Source organism: Mustela nigripes, chromosome 9 (genome assembly GCF_022355385.1).
Source record: "Mustela nigripes isolate SB6536 chromosome 9, MUSNIG.SB6536, whole genome shotgun sequence".
NCBI classification, from domain to species: domain Eukaryota; kingdom Metazoa; phylum Chordata; class Mammalia; order Carnivora; family Mustelidae; genus Mustela; species Mustela nigripes.
The window spans coordinates 85,941,891-85,960,992 of NC_081565.1; the positions used below are offsets into that span (position 1 = coordinate 85,941,891).

Here is a 19,102-nt window from a genome sequence, read left to right on the forward strand (position 1 = left end):
CATCCATTTCCTGTCTCTAATAGATACTGTGTACCATTTCACAGGTCTCCAAGAAGCGGACTCATGGAATAAGTATTTGCTCGCTTACTCCATAAGGTGATGGGGGCATGGTTACAAAAATGAATAAATGTTGATTATGAATTGCTTAGCATCTAATAATGAAGTCAAAACCATTCTCATAAGCCTTGAAGAATTAGACTTGAAGTTTTTTCTGAGTATGAAAATGATAACATATTTAGAGGGATAAATATGCATCTTTCCCCTGGCTTCTTAAAACACCATGATTATTTTCAAATACTTAAGAGTCCTTTGGTAAAATACGAAACATCATCAAGTTGATTTACTTTGGTAAATCAATTTGTTAATCAATTTGATTCTGCCAAAGTGCAATTTGGCGTTAACAGTTTAACTTTACTCAGTGCTAGATCTATGGAAAAACTGTTGGTCATTAGTAAGTTAAAAAACCAAACCAAACACCAAACAGTGGGGTATGCACTCTACAAAGCATATTGGCTTTTACTGTGTATTAAAATTTTTAAACTAATAACTTCCAAAATCAAAATCTTGAGTCACAAAACTAAGAAAGCTATTTCTTTGGTTGATGAGAAGACACATCTTACATGTTTTGTTTTGAAAGATTTTATTTATTTACTTGACAGCACAAGTAGAGCAGCAGGCAGAGAGATAGGAAGAAGCAGGCTTTCTGCTGAGCGGGGAGCCTCACGTGGGGCTCGATCCCAGGACCCTGGGATCGTGACCTGAGCCGAAGGCAGCTGCTCAACCAACTGAGCCACCCAGGTGCCCTACAACTTTTAAACATGTTTTAAAATCCAAATTTATTCTTGCTGTTGGTTGCAGGTATTACAGTAATTTAACCTTCGGTCTATAATTACCATGATTTGTTGTTAACAGGTAAGTTTTGTCACAAACTTGGAGTGTCCAAAATAGTTTGCTGGGCATGCCATTGTAAGTACCTGGGGGAGAAGTAGCTGTGGGCTGTGGCTCAGAAACTTGAACATCTATTTCAAACGAAATTAAGAAAATTTGTGGATGGTACTACTAGTTTTCCATTTCCCACAGCACCTTCTGTTTATGGAAAGCGTACCAGAGTAACTGTGGTGTTCTGGAAAGTAGGAAAGGGTCAAGGAACTGTCCTTAGCCTTCCAGGATGGTGGCTCCGCCGAGCCATGGCACTCAGCTCTAGCAGATTTCCAAGCGGCACCTAAATCATCATGATGGCGTTGAGCCGGATGAGCCCCCAGCAAGGACAGCCTTCATCAGAATGGTCTGAGAACAGCTCAGTCAAGCATAAAACAAGTTTTCATTTGCTTTACTAAAGGAAAAAATAGTGCAGGCATTACCCAAAGTAATAGGTGTATGTGCAGAACTTTGGGTGACGTGTTTTGGGGGTAGGGAGGGAACGGTCACAGGGAAGAAGTCTTTAATTTTCAAAGCCATGTTCTTCTACCCCTCTTGTTGATTTTCAGATCTGCGTGTGTTAAGGCCAGTGTGCTGGCAATCTTCTAACAGGAGATACAGCTTTGAAGGAAACCAGCCTGTGTGCTGCTGTACAGCAGTTAGTAGAGAGCAGTCACCAGTTCAGAAGTCAGGGAGACATCGGGGCATTAGAACAGAGGCTGGGAAGGAATGGGCCCTGTGGAATACTGGGAACAGAGTAACACCCACAATTCTCAAGGGTAGTTTTATTGTAGTATATTAATATTCATGTATGCCTGGTAACCCAGGGGTAATTCATGAGCTTACTAGTTTTACAACAGTTTTAGAAAGCACATTAACATTCAAGTAAGCATTACACAAAGTTTTGTAAAGAATTAAAGGTGTCCTATAACCCTTTTTTAAAGCCTTGGTCCTTTCTGAAAGATCAACATTAAATTTTTAAAAATCAAAAGTTTTCCCCCCACAAAATACATAACCACTTGCTGGTATTTCATTTTAAGTGCTCGGGATAACGTGTGCCAGACGTTCAAAGGCAGCTATTAACAGCTTGAACGAGGACTCGTTGCACTGGTTTTAGCACCAAGGAAGAGTAAATAGGCCAGTGAAGATGCAGTTGCGTTTCTCCTCCACCTCTCCTCGCCCCACTCTTCTTCCCAGGCCACAGGACAGACGCCGGCATCCTTGTCGCCCCACTAAGAGAGCAAATCATCTTCACTTTTAAATGGCTACCACACCACACAGGCAGCGGTCTCTCCCTGCCGGAAGTTGAGGTGGTGGGGACACGAGCAGGTGTCCACTGCTTTGATTAGCAATGGGATTAGTAAATCCTTTTAACTGCTACTAATTTGATTAGTTCACTAATTCTGATTGTTTACTAATTAGTTATGTGTCAAGGGAATTCTCCCCAGGCGTGCCTGATTCTACTTCTGAGGACCAAGAGTGCTTGCTTTACTTAGGACCATGGGTTTTCTTTTCTTTTCGTACTTGGTTACTCATCACTCATGAGATCTTCACAGTGATCACAAAGAGAAACGGGCAAGTAGATCCTAAAGCACATATTTCTTAACCTGAGAATTCTCCTATATGCTGATGTAATATAATTTTATAGCAGACTGAAAATTCTGAGTAAACTGAAGGTTTAACAACACAATAAATACAGTATATATGGCCAAGCTTACAAGTTTCTTAGTGTAAAGGCAGCAGTGAATTTGGATCCTGAAGCTAATCTGCATATCTAGTTGTTTTCTAGAATTTGATAGACATAGTGTCTCACAAAACCATGTACCACAGTGCTAACAATACTGGGTTTTTGGCATCAATCTACACACATTTCTCTAATAAGATGCTTTACCAAGTGATGTGAAATTTTTTTTTAGCTTTTCCAGAAAAATAAGAAAAATTTTATCAACCACTTTTTTGAACAAAAGTTACACTACTACTGATTGCTCTTTTAATTATCTTCTAGAATATTTTTCCAAAGTTAAGACATCTGATGCTTTTTTAATTGCACACCAATAGAAGGTATCTGGGTAAAACACACTAGACCAAAAGAAGTATCTTAGTTATCAGACTCATTTGGCACATCCTTAGTTTCCAGAATAAAATCAGTGGAAGTGAAACTAGTATAATTGTCAAAGAATTCATACATGCCAGTCCCAGAACAAGGAGCTTCTAAATGCACAGGCGAGGAATCCCTGCTCGTTTTACTGGTCATGTGAACTTTTCCTCATGGAGTAACTGATGCTTTCTGATTCATCTGTGGAACTTTTGTTTGTAGGAAAGCATAGACATAAGGCCAGATCTTGTCAGTTTCTGTTCCAGAGAAGGTTTCCAACACACCCTTTTTCCTAAAGATGACAAAAAAACAAAACAAAACAACAACAAAAACAAACAAAAAAAAAACAGGTCTGACTTTGTCTGATGAGCTCTTTCAAAGTGATTTCCCCCGAACCCCCAGAGAAACTACTCAAATCTTGGGTCGTATTAGAATCCTTCCAAAATCAAACAGAGTATTAGTCAATTGTTTAACTAGACCGACAAGGCAAAAATGTCAGAAACAAAAAATTTGAAGGTGTTACTGCTAACAAAGCCATGCCCCTAAGCAGCATTGTATTACATACTTGTCATAAACCCATACTTTTCTATTTTAATTTTTTTAAAGAGTGCTAATTTTTATTTTTTATTTTTATTTTTAAAGATCTTATTTATTTGACACAGAGAGAGAGCACAAGTAAGCAGAGCATCAGGCAGAGGGAGAGGGAGAAGCAGGCTCTGCTGAGCAGGGAGCCCGATGCAGAGCTCCATCCCAGGGTCCTGGGCCAAAACCGAGAGTCAAACGCTTAACTGACTGAGTCGCCCAGACACCCCAACAGTGGGAGTTAATTAAAATTAAGTCTTAATTAATTAATTAATCTCTTAATTAATCTCTCCAGATTTTATAGGGTATCATAGAGGAATGCTTTTGTCCTCAGGGAAGCCTCTGAAAATCAAGTGAAAGGTTGCAGAGCAAAGACTGATTCTGTTTGTGGAAAAAAACCAGAGTTCCTTGGGTGCTCTTGGGCACACTTAAAGACACTGTGTGAGCTGGGGGAGGACGGCAAGCAGGAGGAGGAATGCCAGAACCTCTGGAGGGAGAGTGTGTTCTGAAAAGCAGCCCTGGGATTCTGATTCTGCTCACCACCATACCCCCAGGGGTAGAGACATTTGCAGCTGGTGTGGCAGCAGCCCGGACCTGTCTGCCTTGGGGAAAAATGAAGAAACACAATAGGAGACACCATAAAAACAGTTTTTATTGCCCTTTCCCTCAAAATCAGAAAGAGGAAAGAAATAAAGCTAAGCAAAAAGCAGGAAGCATAATCAAGTATTAGGAAGTGGTCTTGCAAGTGGGTAAGCAGACAAAGCCTAGGGCCCTGTGTTTGGAAGCCGACTACCAGTTTGGAGATCCGGGCTGTTACTTTACTTTCAAACATACAGTGTTATCAATGAAATAAGGAACCTGAGCTTTAGAAAGGTTTATGTGAGCTATTATATTTAAAACACTGAGCACACACTCCGTAAGCGGTCCTATTTTGCAACTGACCATTTCCGTAAGCCAAAGGACACAAGTGAAACTAAAATCTAGCTTTGCCATTGCAAGCCAATGCCTTTCTCTACTGATCACAGACTGTGCTTACTAGACCCCTAAATCCACATTATCATTTTTTTAAAAAACTCTCCTCCCCTACCCGATGGGTGGGGTTTGAACTCAGAACCCTGAGATCAGGAGTTGTGGATGCTCCACCCACTGCGCCAGCGAGGCACCCCTCACATCATCATCTTCTGTTAAGAGTCACTTAACAGTGATCCTCCAGCCACGAGGAAGTCGTCATGTGGAATGTTCTGAGGGCCAGCAGAGCTTGCCCATAGGTCACCACTGCATCTATGTGAAGTGAATCGATATAAAGAAGAATTTATAGAGTATAAAAAGAGATGCCATTTCATCACTGACTTTGTTCTCTGAAGAACAATCCCGAGCTGGAAAGAAGCACCATAATGCTTTACGAGATCACGTCTCAGCTCAAACCGAGAAAATCTACACCCTGATAGGATTTACTGTTGGATCCAGATGTGTCGTGTGGTCAAGTCTAAGAAACACATGGTCTAAGTGAGACTCTGGAAATGCCTGCAGGAGGCACAAGGGTTTTGGACCTTTCAAATGGCATGGAGGAGACCGTGAACCCTGAGAAAGTCTGGAAGGGCACACCCAAATTGAGTAAGAGTCCGTTTGAGGCTACATTCCAAACGCGGGGTTAGATCTTTACTTCATGTCATCGGAGGGCACTACCACTGAAGGAAAGGGTCTGCAGGTGATACTGATTTAACACGGACCCATGGATGGCGCCAGTGAGCCAGGAGCGGCTCTTAAACAAGTGGCGTCTCACCCAGACTGACAGTGCCTTTGAGCAAGTTGAGAGCATGGAATCACAAGAAGCTGCCATTTTTGAGAACTTTGATATGCACTGAAAACAAAATAGATCGCAAGGTGACTATGCGATGTATTTATAGGGCTGCTGCTGTATAGGTGGACCTGGGATCGATCTTCTCCCTCTAAATATGTTCCTTATCAGGAGGATTTATTTTGCTAAACAATTTGCTTACGTATTACTCAAATTACAAAACAAAAAAAAACAAAAAACAAAAAACAAAAACCCAAACCCAAAAAACCCAAACCCTATTTTTGTTTCTTTTGAATATAGTGTTTAAAATAGAAGTGCAAAGTCACAAGGGAGTACATTACTGAGGGCACAAGTGCAGGAACCTATCCAATCTGAAAGCTGTCCCTGGATGGACATCTGCCATTCTCATTTCTCTGTAATAAAACCAGTCTCACCTACAGGTCCCTATAAGAGTAACAACCTCGTGCTGTTTGTTAGCACAGACCTAATCACTCTGTCTCACTGCTGAAATGCTAAATGTCTTAAAATGTTTTAAACTAACAATGCTGACTACCACCGAAATTGTTGCAAATACCACTTTTCAGTTTTTGGGTAAGCCCAGCCTTAGCTCTACATGCCGGAGTTTAGAAGGAAAACTTCAATTCATGGCAAGAGGGAGCAAAAGCTGAAAGCCTGGAAAGACTAGGGTTTTCTCCTGGGGTGCCTGGGTGGCTGAGTCGGTTAAGCGTCTGCCTTCAGTTCAGGTCATGATCCCAGAGTCCTGGGATCGAGTCCTGCATTCAGGCTCCCTGCTCATGGGGGAGTCTGCTTCTCCCTCTGACCTTCCCTCCTCCTGCTCGTGCTCTCTCTCTCAAATAAAATCTTAAAAAACAAACAAAAAACCTAGGGTATCTCCTAAGATAGGGACCTGGATCATAACGCTTCCTCTCGGCAGCCTTCCCAACGCTCCTCCCCACTCCTGGAGAGAAACAACCCCCATTTCAGCTGGTGTGAGCTGGTTTCCTCTACGAATAGCCTTGCACTGTTCGGATCGGCCCAGCAACAACGCACTCTCCCTTCTGATTCCTTTCGAGTAGGTAACAAAACCGTGTTTGAGAAACAACACCTTCACCAAAATCGACCTGTGAGATCGTGTGGAACTTCCCCACTCCCCGGCTTCCAGGATGGACGTGATCAGAGGGGATGGGTGCCGACTCCAGACTCTTCCTGGCAAACAGGCCCTCTTTTCTGCTCAGTAGCTGAAGTGGTAAGAGACAAGCTGGGATGCTGGGGGCTCACACAGGGACAGCCACCGAGATGGAAGCCAGCACGGAAAAGGAGCTGACCGTGACCAAGGCCGGAGGACGCCCTCTGAACACTTGGATCCAGAGTCTACCTTTGGACTTTGTAGTTAGAATTAATTCCCCTTTGCTGAGGTTAGTGTGAATGAGGCTCCTGACTGATAGAAGCACATAGCCCATGGCATGGAAACTACGATTTACCCAGCTCTCTGCCTCACCCTGGGGCGTGAGGTGCAATTTCCTGGGGCCTGGCCTTGACCCGTGTGGACCCGTGTCCGCAGAGTAGATAGAACAGCAGCCACCACCGAGTGACTTACTGGTACTGGGGCTGCGGTAAGCCTTTATGTGGATTCTCTCCACCCCCTTTACAGCCCTATACAGGAGGAACTGTTTAATACTGCTCACATGACGAAACTGTGGCACAAAGGTTGAATGAAGACCGTGCCCAGGGCCACACACACAGCTGGTCACCTGCAGAGCCAAGCTCGTTACAGAAACCACAGACGCATAGTAGCAGCCACTGGAGAACGTGAACTGCCAACTTCCTTATAATTTCACTGTCCAGAAAGTACTACTCTAGAGCAGTCTGGAGGCGATGGCTGCAGAGGTCACGGCATGTGTACCCATCATACCAGCACCGGTAGCAGCCAACGATGACACAGCGTTCACTCCGCATAGACCAGTTCCAGGAGCCACTCCTAAGAACACACTCTTCCGACCCTCTAGCCTTACCCCCAGTTAAGCAAGAGGTTAAGACCGAGTTGACCAACAATGAACTGGGACTTGACCTTGGGCAGTCAGGATCCAAGACCTGCTCCAGCCACAGCACTGGGCTGTCTTGACACAGAATCACTGCTGAGTTAGTGAATGTTCTGAGGGGAAAGGGGCATGCAGTCCCTCCTCCGTGAACAGAGGTCAAGACGGAGCAGGCAGACTGCACTGAGCCAAAGAATGATTCACCATCATTCCCGTATTTGTTGTGGGAAATAAGCAGACAAAATGGTGTTCAAATACAAGTTCTAAAGACTATTAGTCAAATAAAGGATGTGAGGCCGGGCTGCCACTTGAGGCTTCTGTGCCTCCAACGTCAAGGCTGGCGGGCACTAGCCGACTTGCCTCCCCACCACCCACAGCAGCCCTCCCTCTACCCAACAGCAGATTCTGGGGGGACTCCCCACTCCAGAGGGTGACCCACCAGCCTATTCCCTCCCAACCAGGAGCTGGTTCCAGAACGGGCAGTAACCTAGGCCTACAACAGTCAGTACAAGGCATTCCCCGCCCACAGGGGCTGGTTTGAGTCGGCGCCACCTTCGTGACGTGTGGGGCTTTGTTCACTTGGTGGAATGCTGACCCCTCAGCCCCCCCATGAAAAACAGCCCCAGCCTGTTCCTGGCAGCTCTGTGCAACCCGGCAGGGAGTCTAAGGACACAGCCAATGCAAAGCTCAAAGTATGGCCAAACTCTGACCAAACCTAGTGGTGACTGAAGCCCCATCAACCTTCTGGAATTCTCTGTTACATAAGCTAATAGGCTTCCCATGCTGTTTAAACCAATTTGAATTGGATCTTCTGATGTTTCGCATTTCAGCTTTAAAGCACGGATAATCGAAACCTAACTTAGTGCTTCATCATGCAAGAGAAGCTCTGAAAAGGACAAACTCACTGGTAATATTCCAGGACCGGCTGAGTTTGGACTTCATAAGCCTTCAGTCTCTTGACAACTGTCTCTGGCTTGTCATCGTCACGCTGAATGAGAGGCTCCCCAGTCAGGTCATCGATGCCCTAAACAGGAGTTACAAGAGGCTGGGATCAAACATCTCATCTTCAAAGCATGTTTTTAGACATCCCTCTGCAGGCACCAAGCACACAAGCGTGCTTCTAAGTAAACAGAACCAAACCCAAACACAGACCATCATGACGCAGAGTCCTGAGAGCCTAGTTGTTTGCCAGTATCGGTCCTCAGAGTTAAAAAGCTTCCTAAAAGCAGCCTCTCGGTAATCTCAGATGTATACAAGATGACTCAGCGAAAGCCTGGGAATCCCAACTGGAACCCCTACATGAGCCACAGCCATCACTAATCCTTCTCACCCCCACTCCTAGCACACTTCCTGGCATGGAGTAGGAAGTCCGTAAATGCTTCCGAATGAGTAACAAACCCCCATTGTTCCCGCGGGTTCCTGGACCAGCAAGCTGAGCGCCCCGGACTGGTCCACCGCACCCGGGACCTGAGAACATTCCCCCGGAGCAGATGTCCTAACACCTCCGCGAGGGCAAGAGGAGTCGGAGGCCGTCTGTGCCAATGCAGTGACTCACCACAGCTTTGGGAGGGTTGAATTCGATGTTGTAGACGCGGCCGCTGGCTGGATGGATCCAGCGCGCAGTGAGACGCTGCTTAATGACCTCAAAGGGCACGTTCAGATTAATCACTGTGTCTATCTGATAAGCTCTGTCCAGGGCTTCTGCCTGTGGAAGTGTCCTTGGAAAACCTTGACAAATTAGAGAAAAAAAGAAGGAGAAGAAGAAGAAGAGGAAAGGAAGGTTGGGAGTGGGGAGAGGAAGAGGATTAATGAATGATGAACAATCCGAAAAAAAGCAGGAATACGGGGCAGGCGGATCAGAGCTGTAGGGCAGCTATGATGGTGGTTAATTTTATGCATCGACTTGACTGGACCCGTGGGATGCCTGGATACTCGTCAGACATTATTTGGGGTCTGTCCGTGAGGCTGTTTTTAGGTGAGAGTGACATTTAAATCAGGAGATGGAGTAAAGCAGATTGTTCTCCCTGATGTGGGTGGGCCTCCCCTAAGCCGGGGAAGGCCTGGACAGACCAGAAGGGGTAACCCTCCCCCCGTAAGGGGGGAGTTCCTCTGTCTGACTGTTCTGAGCTGAGATACTCAAAAGTCTGAGGCTTTTCCCACTTCAGACTCAAACGGAAGCCAGCTCCACCTGGGTCTCAAGCCCGCTGGTCTTCAGACTGGAACCTGACTGACCACCCAGCGGTTTTCTGGGCCTCTGGCTTGCACACTCGTCCTAAAGATCTCGGGATCTGTCAGCCTCCTCCATCCTGTGAGCCAATTCCTTTAAACTAATACTTCTCTCTCCAAAAACTAAAAATCAACCTCTCCTCAAGGATCCCAGCACAGCTCTGGCTGGGGAAAGTTTACAGCAGACTGCAAATTACTTGCCACCCTTCCTTCTCCCTCCTCATAAAACATTCTCCGAGGAGGGGGAAGATCAAATCACAGCTGGAGGGAGTGTAGGAATCCTGTGGTCCACGGCTGCCTTTTGCTTCAGAGGAAGAAGCAGGCCCAGAGAAGGCGACTGGCCCAAGGCCTCAGGGTGGTGAATGGTGGCACTCAGGCCCCCCAGCCACCAGATGTGTGTCTGTCGCCACGAGATGCCCTTGCTCTGCCCACACGCGTCATCCCGCCGGCTGAAATGCTCTGACACCACTTACCATCCAACAGCCAGCTGTGCTGCGTGAGTCTCTTCAGCTCATGAAGGGCCAGCCGAGTCATGACGTCATCTGGGATGAGCTTCCCTTGGTCAATGAACGTCTTGGCTAACACACCAATTTCTACAGCAGAAGAGGGAGGGAAGCACTATCAGCAAGCGTTTCGTCTCAGCCCACTCCGGGCCCCCAGCAAACCACCAGCCGGGAGGACCTCCAGACGCCACCGTCACACAGAAACGTGCATTGTCAACTTTTATGATAAAAACAGAAGTTACGAAACGATCTATACCTATTTCAAATTCCCAATTTATAAAAATATGTAAATGCAAATGGAGAGACAGAAAAAATAATAGAAAGCTACTGACACCGGGTTAACAGCCGTCACCTCTGCATGACAGAAGTGATTTTTTTAATCTATCTGCACTATTCTGTATTTTGGTAAATTTTCTAATCAGAAAAAATGTACAGGATACTAGAAATTATTTTCTTTTTAAGTAAGGACCTGAAATAGTCATGATTTATAAGTGGCTCAGTGTAAGTGCTGGCTATCATGTTACTGTAGAGATTCTTCTAATCCTCTAAAACAGACGCAGCTGTCACATAATTTAGTTTTGGGCCAGATTAGCACAGTGTTCATAGGACGTTTTACTGAACGCCCTGGAAAAGATTTAAAGGACAGTTTAAAAGTATTACCCACAATCTGATGTCATTCTTACCCAACAATATTTTGATTTGTTCATCAGTTTTCACCAAACTATTTAAACTGTATTCATTAGGAATTGTGATACTATTGTAATCCATGTATACATAGGGTTGTTGTTGTTTTGTTGTTTTAAGTAAGCTCCACACCCAATGTGGGGCTTGAACTCTCAACCCCAAGGTCAAAAGTTGCACATCTACCAACTGAGCCAGCCTGGCGCTCCTGGTGTATGTACAGGTTTTTTTTTTTTTTTTTTTTTAAGATTTTATTTATTTATTTGAGAGAGAGACAGTGAGAGAGAACTTGAGCGAGGAGACGGTCAGAGAGCGAAGCAGACTCCCCATGGAGCTGGGAGCCCGATGCGGGACTCGATCCGGGGACTCCGGGGTCATGACCTGAGCCAAAGGCAGTCGTCCAACCAACTGAGCCACCCAGGCGTCCCAATGTATGTACAGTTTTATGTCCTTTTTTCATTTAGCATTATTCTGTAAATATTTTTCAGTGATTTTATATAGTCATTTTTGGTCAACTATGTAACACTCCATCAACATATACCCAAGTTTGATATATAAAACATTATCACAGCAGGACTGTTGGACATTTAAATTATCTAAATTGGGGGCGCCTGGGTGGCTCAGTGGGTTAAGCCGATGCCTTTGGCTCAGGTCATGATCTCGGGGTCCTAGGACGGAGCCCCGCATCGGGTTCTCTGCTCAGCAGGGAGCCTGCTTCCCCCTCTCTCTGCCTGCCTCTCTGCCTACTTGTGATCTCTCTCTCTCTCTCTCTGTAAGATAAATAAATAAAATCTTTAAAATAAATAAATAAATAATCTAAATTGGTCTTGCTTTTGCCCTACTACTGCTACTTTTGAAGATCTTAACACCCTTTCTTCTTTTTTCTGTTTTTTGAAATTTTTTAAAAGATTTTATTTATTTATTTGATAGAAAGAGGTTTCAAGTAGGGGGAGAGGCAGGCAGAGAGAGAGAGAGAGAGGAGGAAGCAGGCTCCCTGCTAAGCAGAGAGCCACATGCGGGGCTTAATCCCAAGACCCTGAGATCATGACCTGAACCGAAGTTCAGCAAAGTTGTAGGACACAAAATCAATAGACAAAAAATTTAGCTTTGAACAGTCTGAAAAATAAAATTAAGAAAACAATTCCATTTACAATTACATCAGAATATAAAAATAAAAATCTTAGCAACATATTTTTAAAAAGAAGTGTAAAATGGGCCATCTGAAAACTCCAACATTGTTGAAAGAAATTAAAGACCTAACTACATGGAGAAACATCTCATATTCATGTATTAGAAAAGTTAGTATTAAGATGGAAGTAGTCAGGGTGCCTGGGTGGCTCAGTGGGCTAAAGCCTCTGCCTTCAGCTCAGGTCATGATCTTGGAGTCCTGGAATCTCTGCTCATTAGGGAGTCTGCTTCCCCCACTCTCTCTGCCTGCCTCTCTGCTCACTTGTGAGATCTGTCAAATAAATAAATCTAAAAAAAAAAAAAAAGATGGAAGTAGTTTTGGGACATCTGGGTAGCTCAGTCAGTTAAGCACCTGCATTCAGCTCAGGTCCTGATTGATCCCAGGGTCCTGGAATCCAGTCCCTGCGTTGGGCTCCTTGCTCAGTGGGGAGTGTGCTTCTCCCTCTGCCTCTGCCTGCTGCTCCCCCTGCTTGTACGCTCTCCCTCTCTCTCCCTCTCTCTCAGACAAATAAATAAATAAAATAGTTAAATAAATAATAAGATGGAAATAGTCTCCAAAAATTACTAACAGATTTAAAGCAAACCTATCAAAATCCCAGCTGGTGTCTTTGCAGAAACTGAGAAACTGATCCTAAAAGTCATATGACAAAGTAAGGGACCCAGAACAGCTGAAACAATCTTGAAAAAGAACAAAGTTGGAGAACACATGCTTTGGATTTCAAAACATCAGTCAAGAATGTGCAGTACTGGGATAACAGTAGATGTACAGATTAATGAACAGAATTGCAACTCCAGAGCCAAACTCTTACGTTTACCATCAACTGGTTTTCAGCGAGGATACCAAGACAATTCAGTAGGGGAAAGAACACTCTTTTCAACAAGTAGTGCTGGGACAGCTGGATATCCAGACAAGAGAGAAAAAAGCTGGACCTCAACCTCACTCTATATGTAAAAATTAATATCAATCACAGATCTTAGGGTAAGAGCTAAAACTACAAAACTCTTAAAAGAGAACATAGGCATAACTCCTCATTGACTGTTCATCAGGCAATGGTTTCTTAGACATGAGGCCAAAAGCACAATCAACCAAAGAAAAAATAGATGAACTGCATTCATTATAATTAAAAACCACAAAGAACATGTGCTATGGTGAGTGTTAGGAAATGTGTAAGCCTGATAATTCACAGACCTGTAACCCAGGGGCAAATAATACATTATATGTTAATAAAAATAATAATAATAAAAAAAAAACACAAAGAACACCACAAAAGTGAAAAGACAATCCACTGAATGGAAGAAAATGTTTGTAAATTCTTTATCTGATAAGGAACTTGTATTTAGAGTATCTAAAGAATTCTTACAACAATAAAAGACATAACCCTTACACAATAAAAACCCATTTTTAAGAGCAGGCAAAGGATCTGAATGCAAAAAGCAGATATACCAAAGGCCAATAAGCCCACGGAAAGATGCTCAACCTGACTAGTCATTAAGGAAATACAAATGGAAATCACAATGAGATCCCATTTCACACTCACCAGGATGACTATAATCAAAGAGACAGATAATAACAAGAATAGGCAAGAATGTTAAGAAATGGAAACTCCTCTCTGTTGCTGGTAGAGTTTTCAATGATGTAGCCAAATTGGAAAAATACTGTGGCAGTTTTCAAAAATGTTAAAAAGAGGTACCACCTTACCTAGCAACTGCATGTTATGTCAAGGTGTATACATGTACACACACACACACACACACACATCCAAGACAAATTAAAAGACATGTACACAAAAACTTGTACACAAGAGCCGAAAAGTGGAAACTCAAATGTCTGCCAAGTGAGGAATATATAAATAAAATGTGAAATATCTAGACAAAATTATACCACTCAGCCATACAAAGAAATGAAGTACTGATATATGTTACAAAGAGTATGAACTTGAAAACAAGTCCACCAACTTATGAATGGATAAATAAAATCTGCTACATCTATTTGATGAAATACTACTCAGCAATAAAATGGACGGAGAACCAACACACATTACAACACGGGTGAACCTTGAAAATGTCAAGCTAAGTGAAAAGAAGCAGACACAAGAGACCGACCACATACTGCACGAGTCCATTCATCTGAAATGTTCAGAAGAAGCAAATCAATAGAGGCAGAAAGTAGACTGGGGCTGCCAGGGGCTCAGATTAGGAGTGCAGGGGAGACAGGAGTGACTACAAATAGATATGAGGTTTCTTTAGGGGGTAAGGAAAATGTTCTAAAATTGACCGTTGTAATGGTTCTACAACTCTGGGCATATATTAAAGTCCAATAAATTGTAAACTTCAAATGGGTAAAATAGATGGTATATGAATTAGATCTCAATGAACCTATTAAAAATGAGGCAATCCTTACAAAAAGCACTATTATGAAAGGAACAATACAGTATGACAGTTTGCTGTCATTTATGTAAGAGAAAAACAGGAAAGAACAGGTTAGCATTTGGTTGTATACACATGAAATAGCTCTAGAAGGATTTTTCACTAAATGATCTTTTAAATTTTTGGAATTCCAAACCATGTAAATATACTGCTTCTTATAAATTAGGCTTTGGAGGTTTTTTGCCTTTATGAAAATAATTGGCCCTACTGTCAAAACCATTAGGGGGGCCTATGCTGCACAGGTGTATATAATACAAGTTTTATTAGGGAATCCTGGGAGCTGACAGAGACTTTGACTATCATCTACTGAGTTCAACTTCCCCAACGTACAGATGAGCAGAGGACATTTGAAAGGATCAGCTATCTAGTGCAGGGTTCCATCTCTGAGAAGCGCTAAACCACAGGCAGTTTCTCAAACTTTGGGCAATCCCACAGCAACCTCACGATTTCTGCCACAGCCAGACCATTACCAGTCCAAAAGCGCGTGAGCTTTTCAAACTCACAAATTCTGATGTTCATAAAATGAAGGCTTGGTGCGTTCACTGCTTTTCAAATAGCCTTTGAAATAAAGAGATTAAACAACTGTGCCCACCAAAAATGATCTCCCGACCGTCAACACTGCATCAGCAAAGTGTCTAACTGGTGCTCGAGGGGACCCAGGTGTTCACCCCTATCTCGGGGTAACTGCTGTTTACAAATGAGCGAGTTCTTCAACCCCTCCTGCACTCAGTTGCTCATCTTTAAACCAGCGGGCTGGCCTAATGTCTTAAGAGTCAGGCTCCAGCCTCTTGACTCCGGGTTCGTGCCCGTCACCATGACTCCATGTCTGGTCCTGCCAACAGATGGCCTCCTATGTCCAGTGTCTTTGTCACATCCTCTGGGTTGATTTTTAAACTTTAGCTCTAAAATACAGCTCTAGGTTATAAAACATAGCACCGTCATGAAACAGAGGCTGGAGAGTAAGCTAGTGCCTCCTTCACCAAGCCTATTTGACAGGACCACGTTTACAGAAATGCCACACTCAGGATTTCATATTGGAAGGAAGTAAGCAGGGATGCTGCCAAGTGTTGATGAATAAAGACGGTCATAACAGTATTTATTATAGCAAAGAATGGTTAACAACATAAATGTCCAATGAGGGGAAAACGTTAAAATTAAGTATCATTTTGGGGGCACCTGGGCGACTCAGTCAGTGAAGCTTCTGCCTTGGGGTAAGGTCGCGATCCCAGGGTTCTGAGATCGAGCCCCGCATCAGGCTCCCTGCTCAGCGGGAAATCCGCTTCTCCATCTCCCTCTGCCTGTGCCTTACACCCGCTTGTGCCAATGCTTACTCTCTCTGTCAAATAAATAAATAAAATCTTTAAAAAATATACAAATAAAAAAATTAAATATCATTTTTATGACTGCCTCATGACGTGTGGCCATGCTCACAATAAGTGACAAAAAAGGTACACGAACAATCATTCAGAATGCAGCAACTTTGCAAATACATACAAATGCAACAGAGAGAAGCAAAGAAAAAAGCATCTAAGGGACTAAAGGGTTAACTGTTATCGTCTCTCAGTGGTGGAATTATGAGGATTTTAATTCTCACGACATGTTTTTCTACCTTTATAATAAATATACTTTACTTTTACTATCAAAAAACATGAAAGAGTATTTTTTAATAAAAGACTACAATGCTTTTTCGGCTCTGATCCTGTGGGAAATATCCAATTCCACTAAAAAACAAAACAAAACAAAAGAACAAAAGAACAACAACAACAAAAAAAAAAAAAAAACAAGAGAAAAATGTTAGAAGAGAAAAATATTTATTGAGAATATATTCTTAGTCCTGAGATACAGAACATCTGTAATAACAATCTTCTGATATCTCCCCAAGCTCTACTTTGTTTTCTTTGTTAAAGAACTGCTGTTTTTAAAGACCTTTTAGAGAAGGAGCAGGCGCCTGAGGCTGAGGCGAGCTCGACTTCTCGCCAAGGGATGCTGCCCTCCGACCCTCTAGTCTTCGCTTCTCCACCTGGAGTCAGAAAGAGAACAGTGGGCCTGTCTGGGGATATTAAGGATAAACAGGGCATTGTTTCTTAATTTTGAAAGAAGTTCACGTCTTGGGCTTTTAATTTAATTTTTAAAAATGCTTGGGTGAGCCTGGTGGTGGGTATTAAGGAGGGCAGGTATCGCGTGGGTCGCGGGCAGCACTGGGTGTGGTGCATAAACAATGAATCTTGGAACACTGAAAAAATACAACTAAGAAAAAAAATGCTTTATGTTTTCACAAATCAATGGAACCTGAACTTCCTGCTAAAAGTGTTCCTTAGGGGCGCCTGGGTGGCTCAGTGGGTTAAGCCTCTGGCTCAGGCGCAGGTCCTGATCTCAGGGTCCTGGGATCGAGTCCCACATCAGGCTCTCTGCTCAGCAGGGAGCCTGCTTCCTGCCCCCCTGCCTGCCTCTCTGCCTACTTATGATCTCTCTCTGTCAAATAAATAAAATCTTAAAAAAAAAGTTATTTTTCAGAGACTCTCTTAGGCATTCTTTAAGCCTTCCTACTTTGGATAAACTTACCCCCACCAGGTGCCGGACTGGAGGCTGTTTACTGTTACCAAACTACTTAAGAATGTTGCATCAAGAACATTTAGCAAGCAGGCCAAACAATTTAACCTTCTGAAGAAGTGTTAACTGACCACAGAAGACAGTGTATACTGTGTATACACTATGTATAAACATACAGTGTATACTGTATGTTTCTTAAAAGATCAATGTTAGAAGAGAAAAATAAAAGCACTCATTTGCTAGACTCCGTGCCCTGCACCGTGCTGTGCCGTGCGGATTGAAAGAACTCCAAGAGACAAATTAAAACCACTGAGGTGGTTCTTTTTCTCCCTTGTATTTTAAAACAGACAAAAACCCCACCTAGAAATGATCTAGATTCAGCAAACAGATGCCTATACAACCATGAACAGGATGCAAAGGATTTTTAAGTTCTGAGGTGGAAAAATATCCTAGATACAAAGTGAAAATATGCTGGTGCAGAAAACATACATAGTATGACTGCATACTGCATAAAATAAGGGCGAGATATGTGTGTGTACACACAAATGGCTCAGACAGTAAGTGTGAAACTCTTGATCTCAGATCTCCCTGTTGTGAGTTCAAGCCCCACGCTGGGTGTAAGAATTACTTTAAAAACATATTTTAGGGACGCCTGGGTGGCTCAGTTGGTTGGACGACTGCCTTCGGCTGGGGTCATGATCCTGGAGTCCCGGGATCGAGTCCCGCATGGGACTCCCAGCTCCATGGGGAGTCTGCTTCGCTCTCTGACCTTCTCCTCGTTCATGCTCTCTCTCACTGTCTCTCTCTCAAGTAAATAAATAAAATCTTAAAAAAATAAAATAAAATAAAAAATAACATATTTTAAAATCATTATTAGAAAATTAAAAAAAATAAAAACAGCTTTCTTAACATATAATTTGCTTAACATAAAATTCATCCATTGTAAAGTACAGAGTTCGTTGACTGGATTTGGTGCTGAGTTTTAAGAATTTATTTGGCATGAGAAATGAAACAGTTGGGGGCCTGGCTGGCTCGACTGGTTGAGCGGCTGCCTTTAGCTCAGGTCATGATCCTGGAGTCCTGAGATCGAGTCCCGCATGGGGCTCCCTGCTCGTGTCCCCTCTCATGCTCGCTCTCTCTCAAGTAAATAAATAAAATCTTAAAAAGAAAAAAAGAAAAAGAAAAAAAAAAAAGAAATAAAACAGTCTTTCAGAGAACTATGCACAAGAATAGTTTTCCTGTCTAAGAAATCTCTGGGGTATCAAAGTTCTAGGCCAATTTTGTGATTGCAGCGAGCACAAATAATAGCCGGCCTTCAGATGATGGAAGAATGGGTGGATCCAGAAAACCCCAGCGTTTAAACAAAGCTAAAGGAAGCGCAACCCTTCGGGTCAAACTTCAGCTCTCCAGGTGAAAGGGCACGTGGAGCACAGGCTACAGATCCTCAGGGAGCAGAGCGACTGGACCGGGACGCGCCTCTCAAACGCAGCCCAGCAGTTGACTCTGAACTCTGAACTTGGAACGCGTCCTAACTCTCTCGTCTTTTCCCCCAGTGACCCGCCCAAAGCTGCCCCGGAGCCTGGAGCTTTCGGGGCGCAACGGCTCGGCTGCCTAAGATCTCTCCCCTGGGCGGCGGGAGGGGGATCCCGCCTCCGCATCCCTGGACCCGTCTCCGGGAACCCGCACCCCGGGCCCCGCATCCCCGGATCGCGTCCCGGGGCCCCACTTTCCCCAGACCCGCAAACCCCGGCCCGGGCGACGGCGCCCCGCCACCCCTCCGGCCCCGGCTCCCACCTGTGCCCCGGAGCATGTTGTCCCGGAGCAGGTCCCCGCTGGAGAGGTGCTTCAGCGCGAAGTGTTTGGTGATGCGCGACGACACGGTGCCCTTGCCCGAGCCCGGCGCCCCCATGATCACCGCGCGCAGGAGCCGCGCCGACGCCCCCATGGCGGGAGGGAGCGGCCCGGGCCGCGCGCGCGGGGGACTCCGGCCTGGCTGCGCGCTCGCCCGGCTGCGAGGTGCGGCTGCGGGCGCGGGGCCGGCCGGCAGGCTGCGCAGCGCGCTGGAGGCGGGCGCGGCGCCCCGGCGCTCCCGGAAGTG

At 44.3% G+C, this 19,102-nt stretch overlaps 1 protein-coding gene across 1 annotated transcript; it reads right to left on the minus strand.

The window, feature by feature from the left end:
- Positions 1 to 1,688: 1,688 nt before the first annotated feature.
- Positions 1,689 to 19,002, minus strand: AK3 (adenylate kinase 3). The gene is made up of 5 exons (XM_059411983.1): positions 18,799 to 19,002; positions 10,129 to 10,248; positions 8,985 to 9,157; positions 8,335 to 8,453; positions 1,689 to 3,305 (listed from the first exon to the last, which is right to left on the minus strand). Exons 1-5 carry the CDS (start codon positions 18,947 to 18,949, stop codon positions 3,185 to 3,187), a joined length of 684 nt encoding a protein of 227 aa, XP_059267966.1. The 5' UTR covers positions 18,950 to 19,002; the 3' UTR covers positions 1,689 to 3,184.
- Between the last annotated feature and the right edge of the window lie 100 nt (positions 19,003 to 19,102).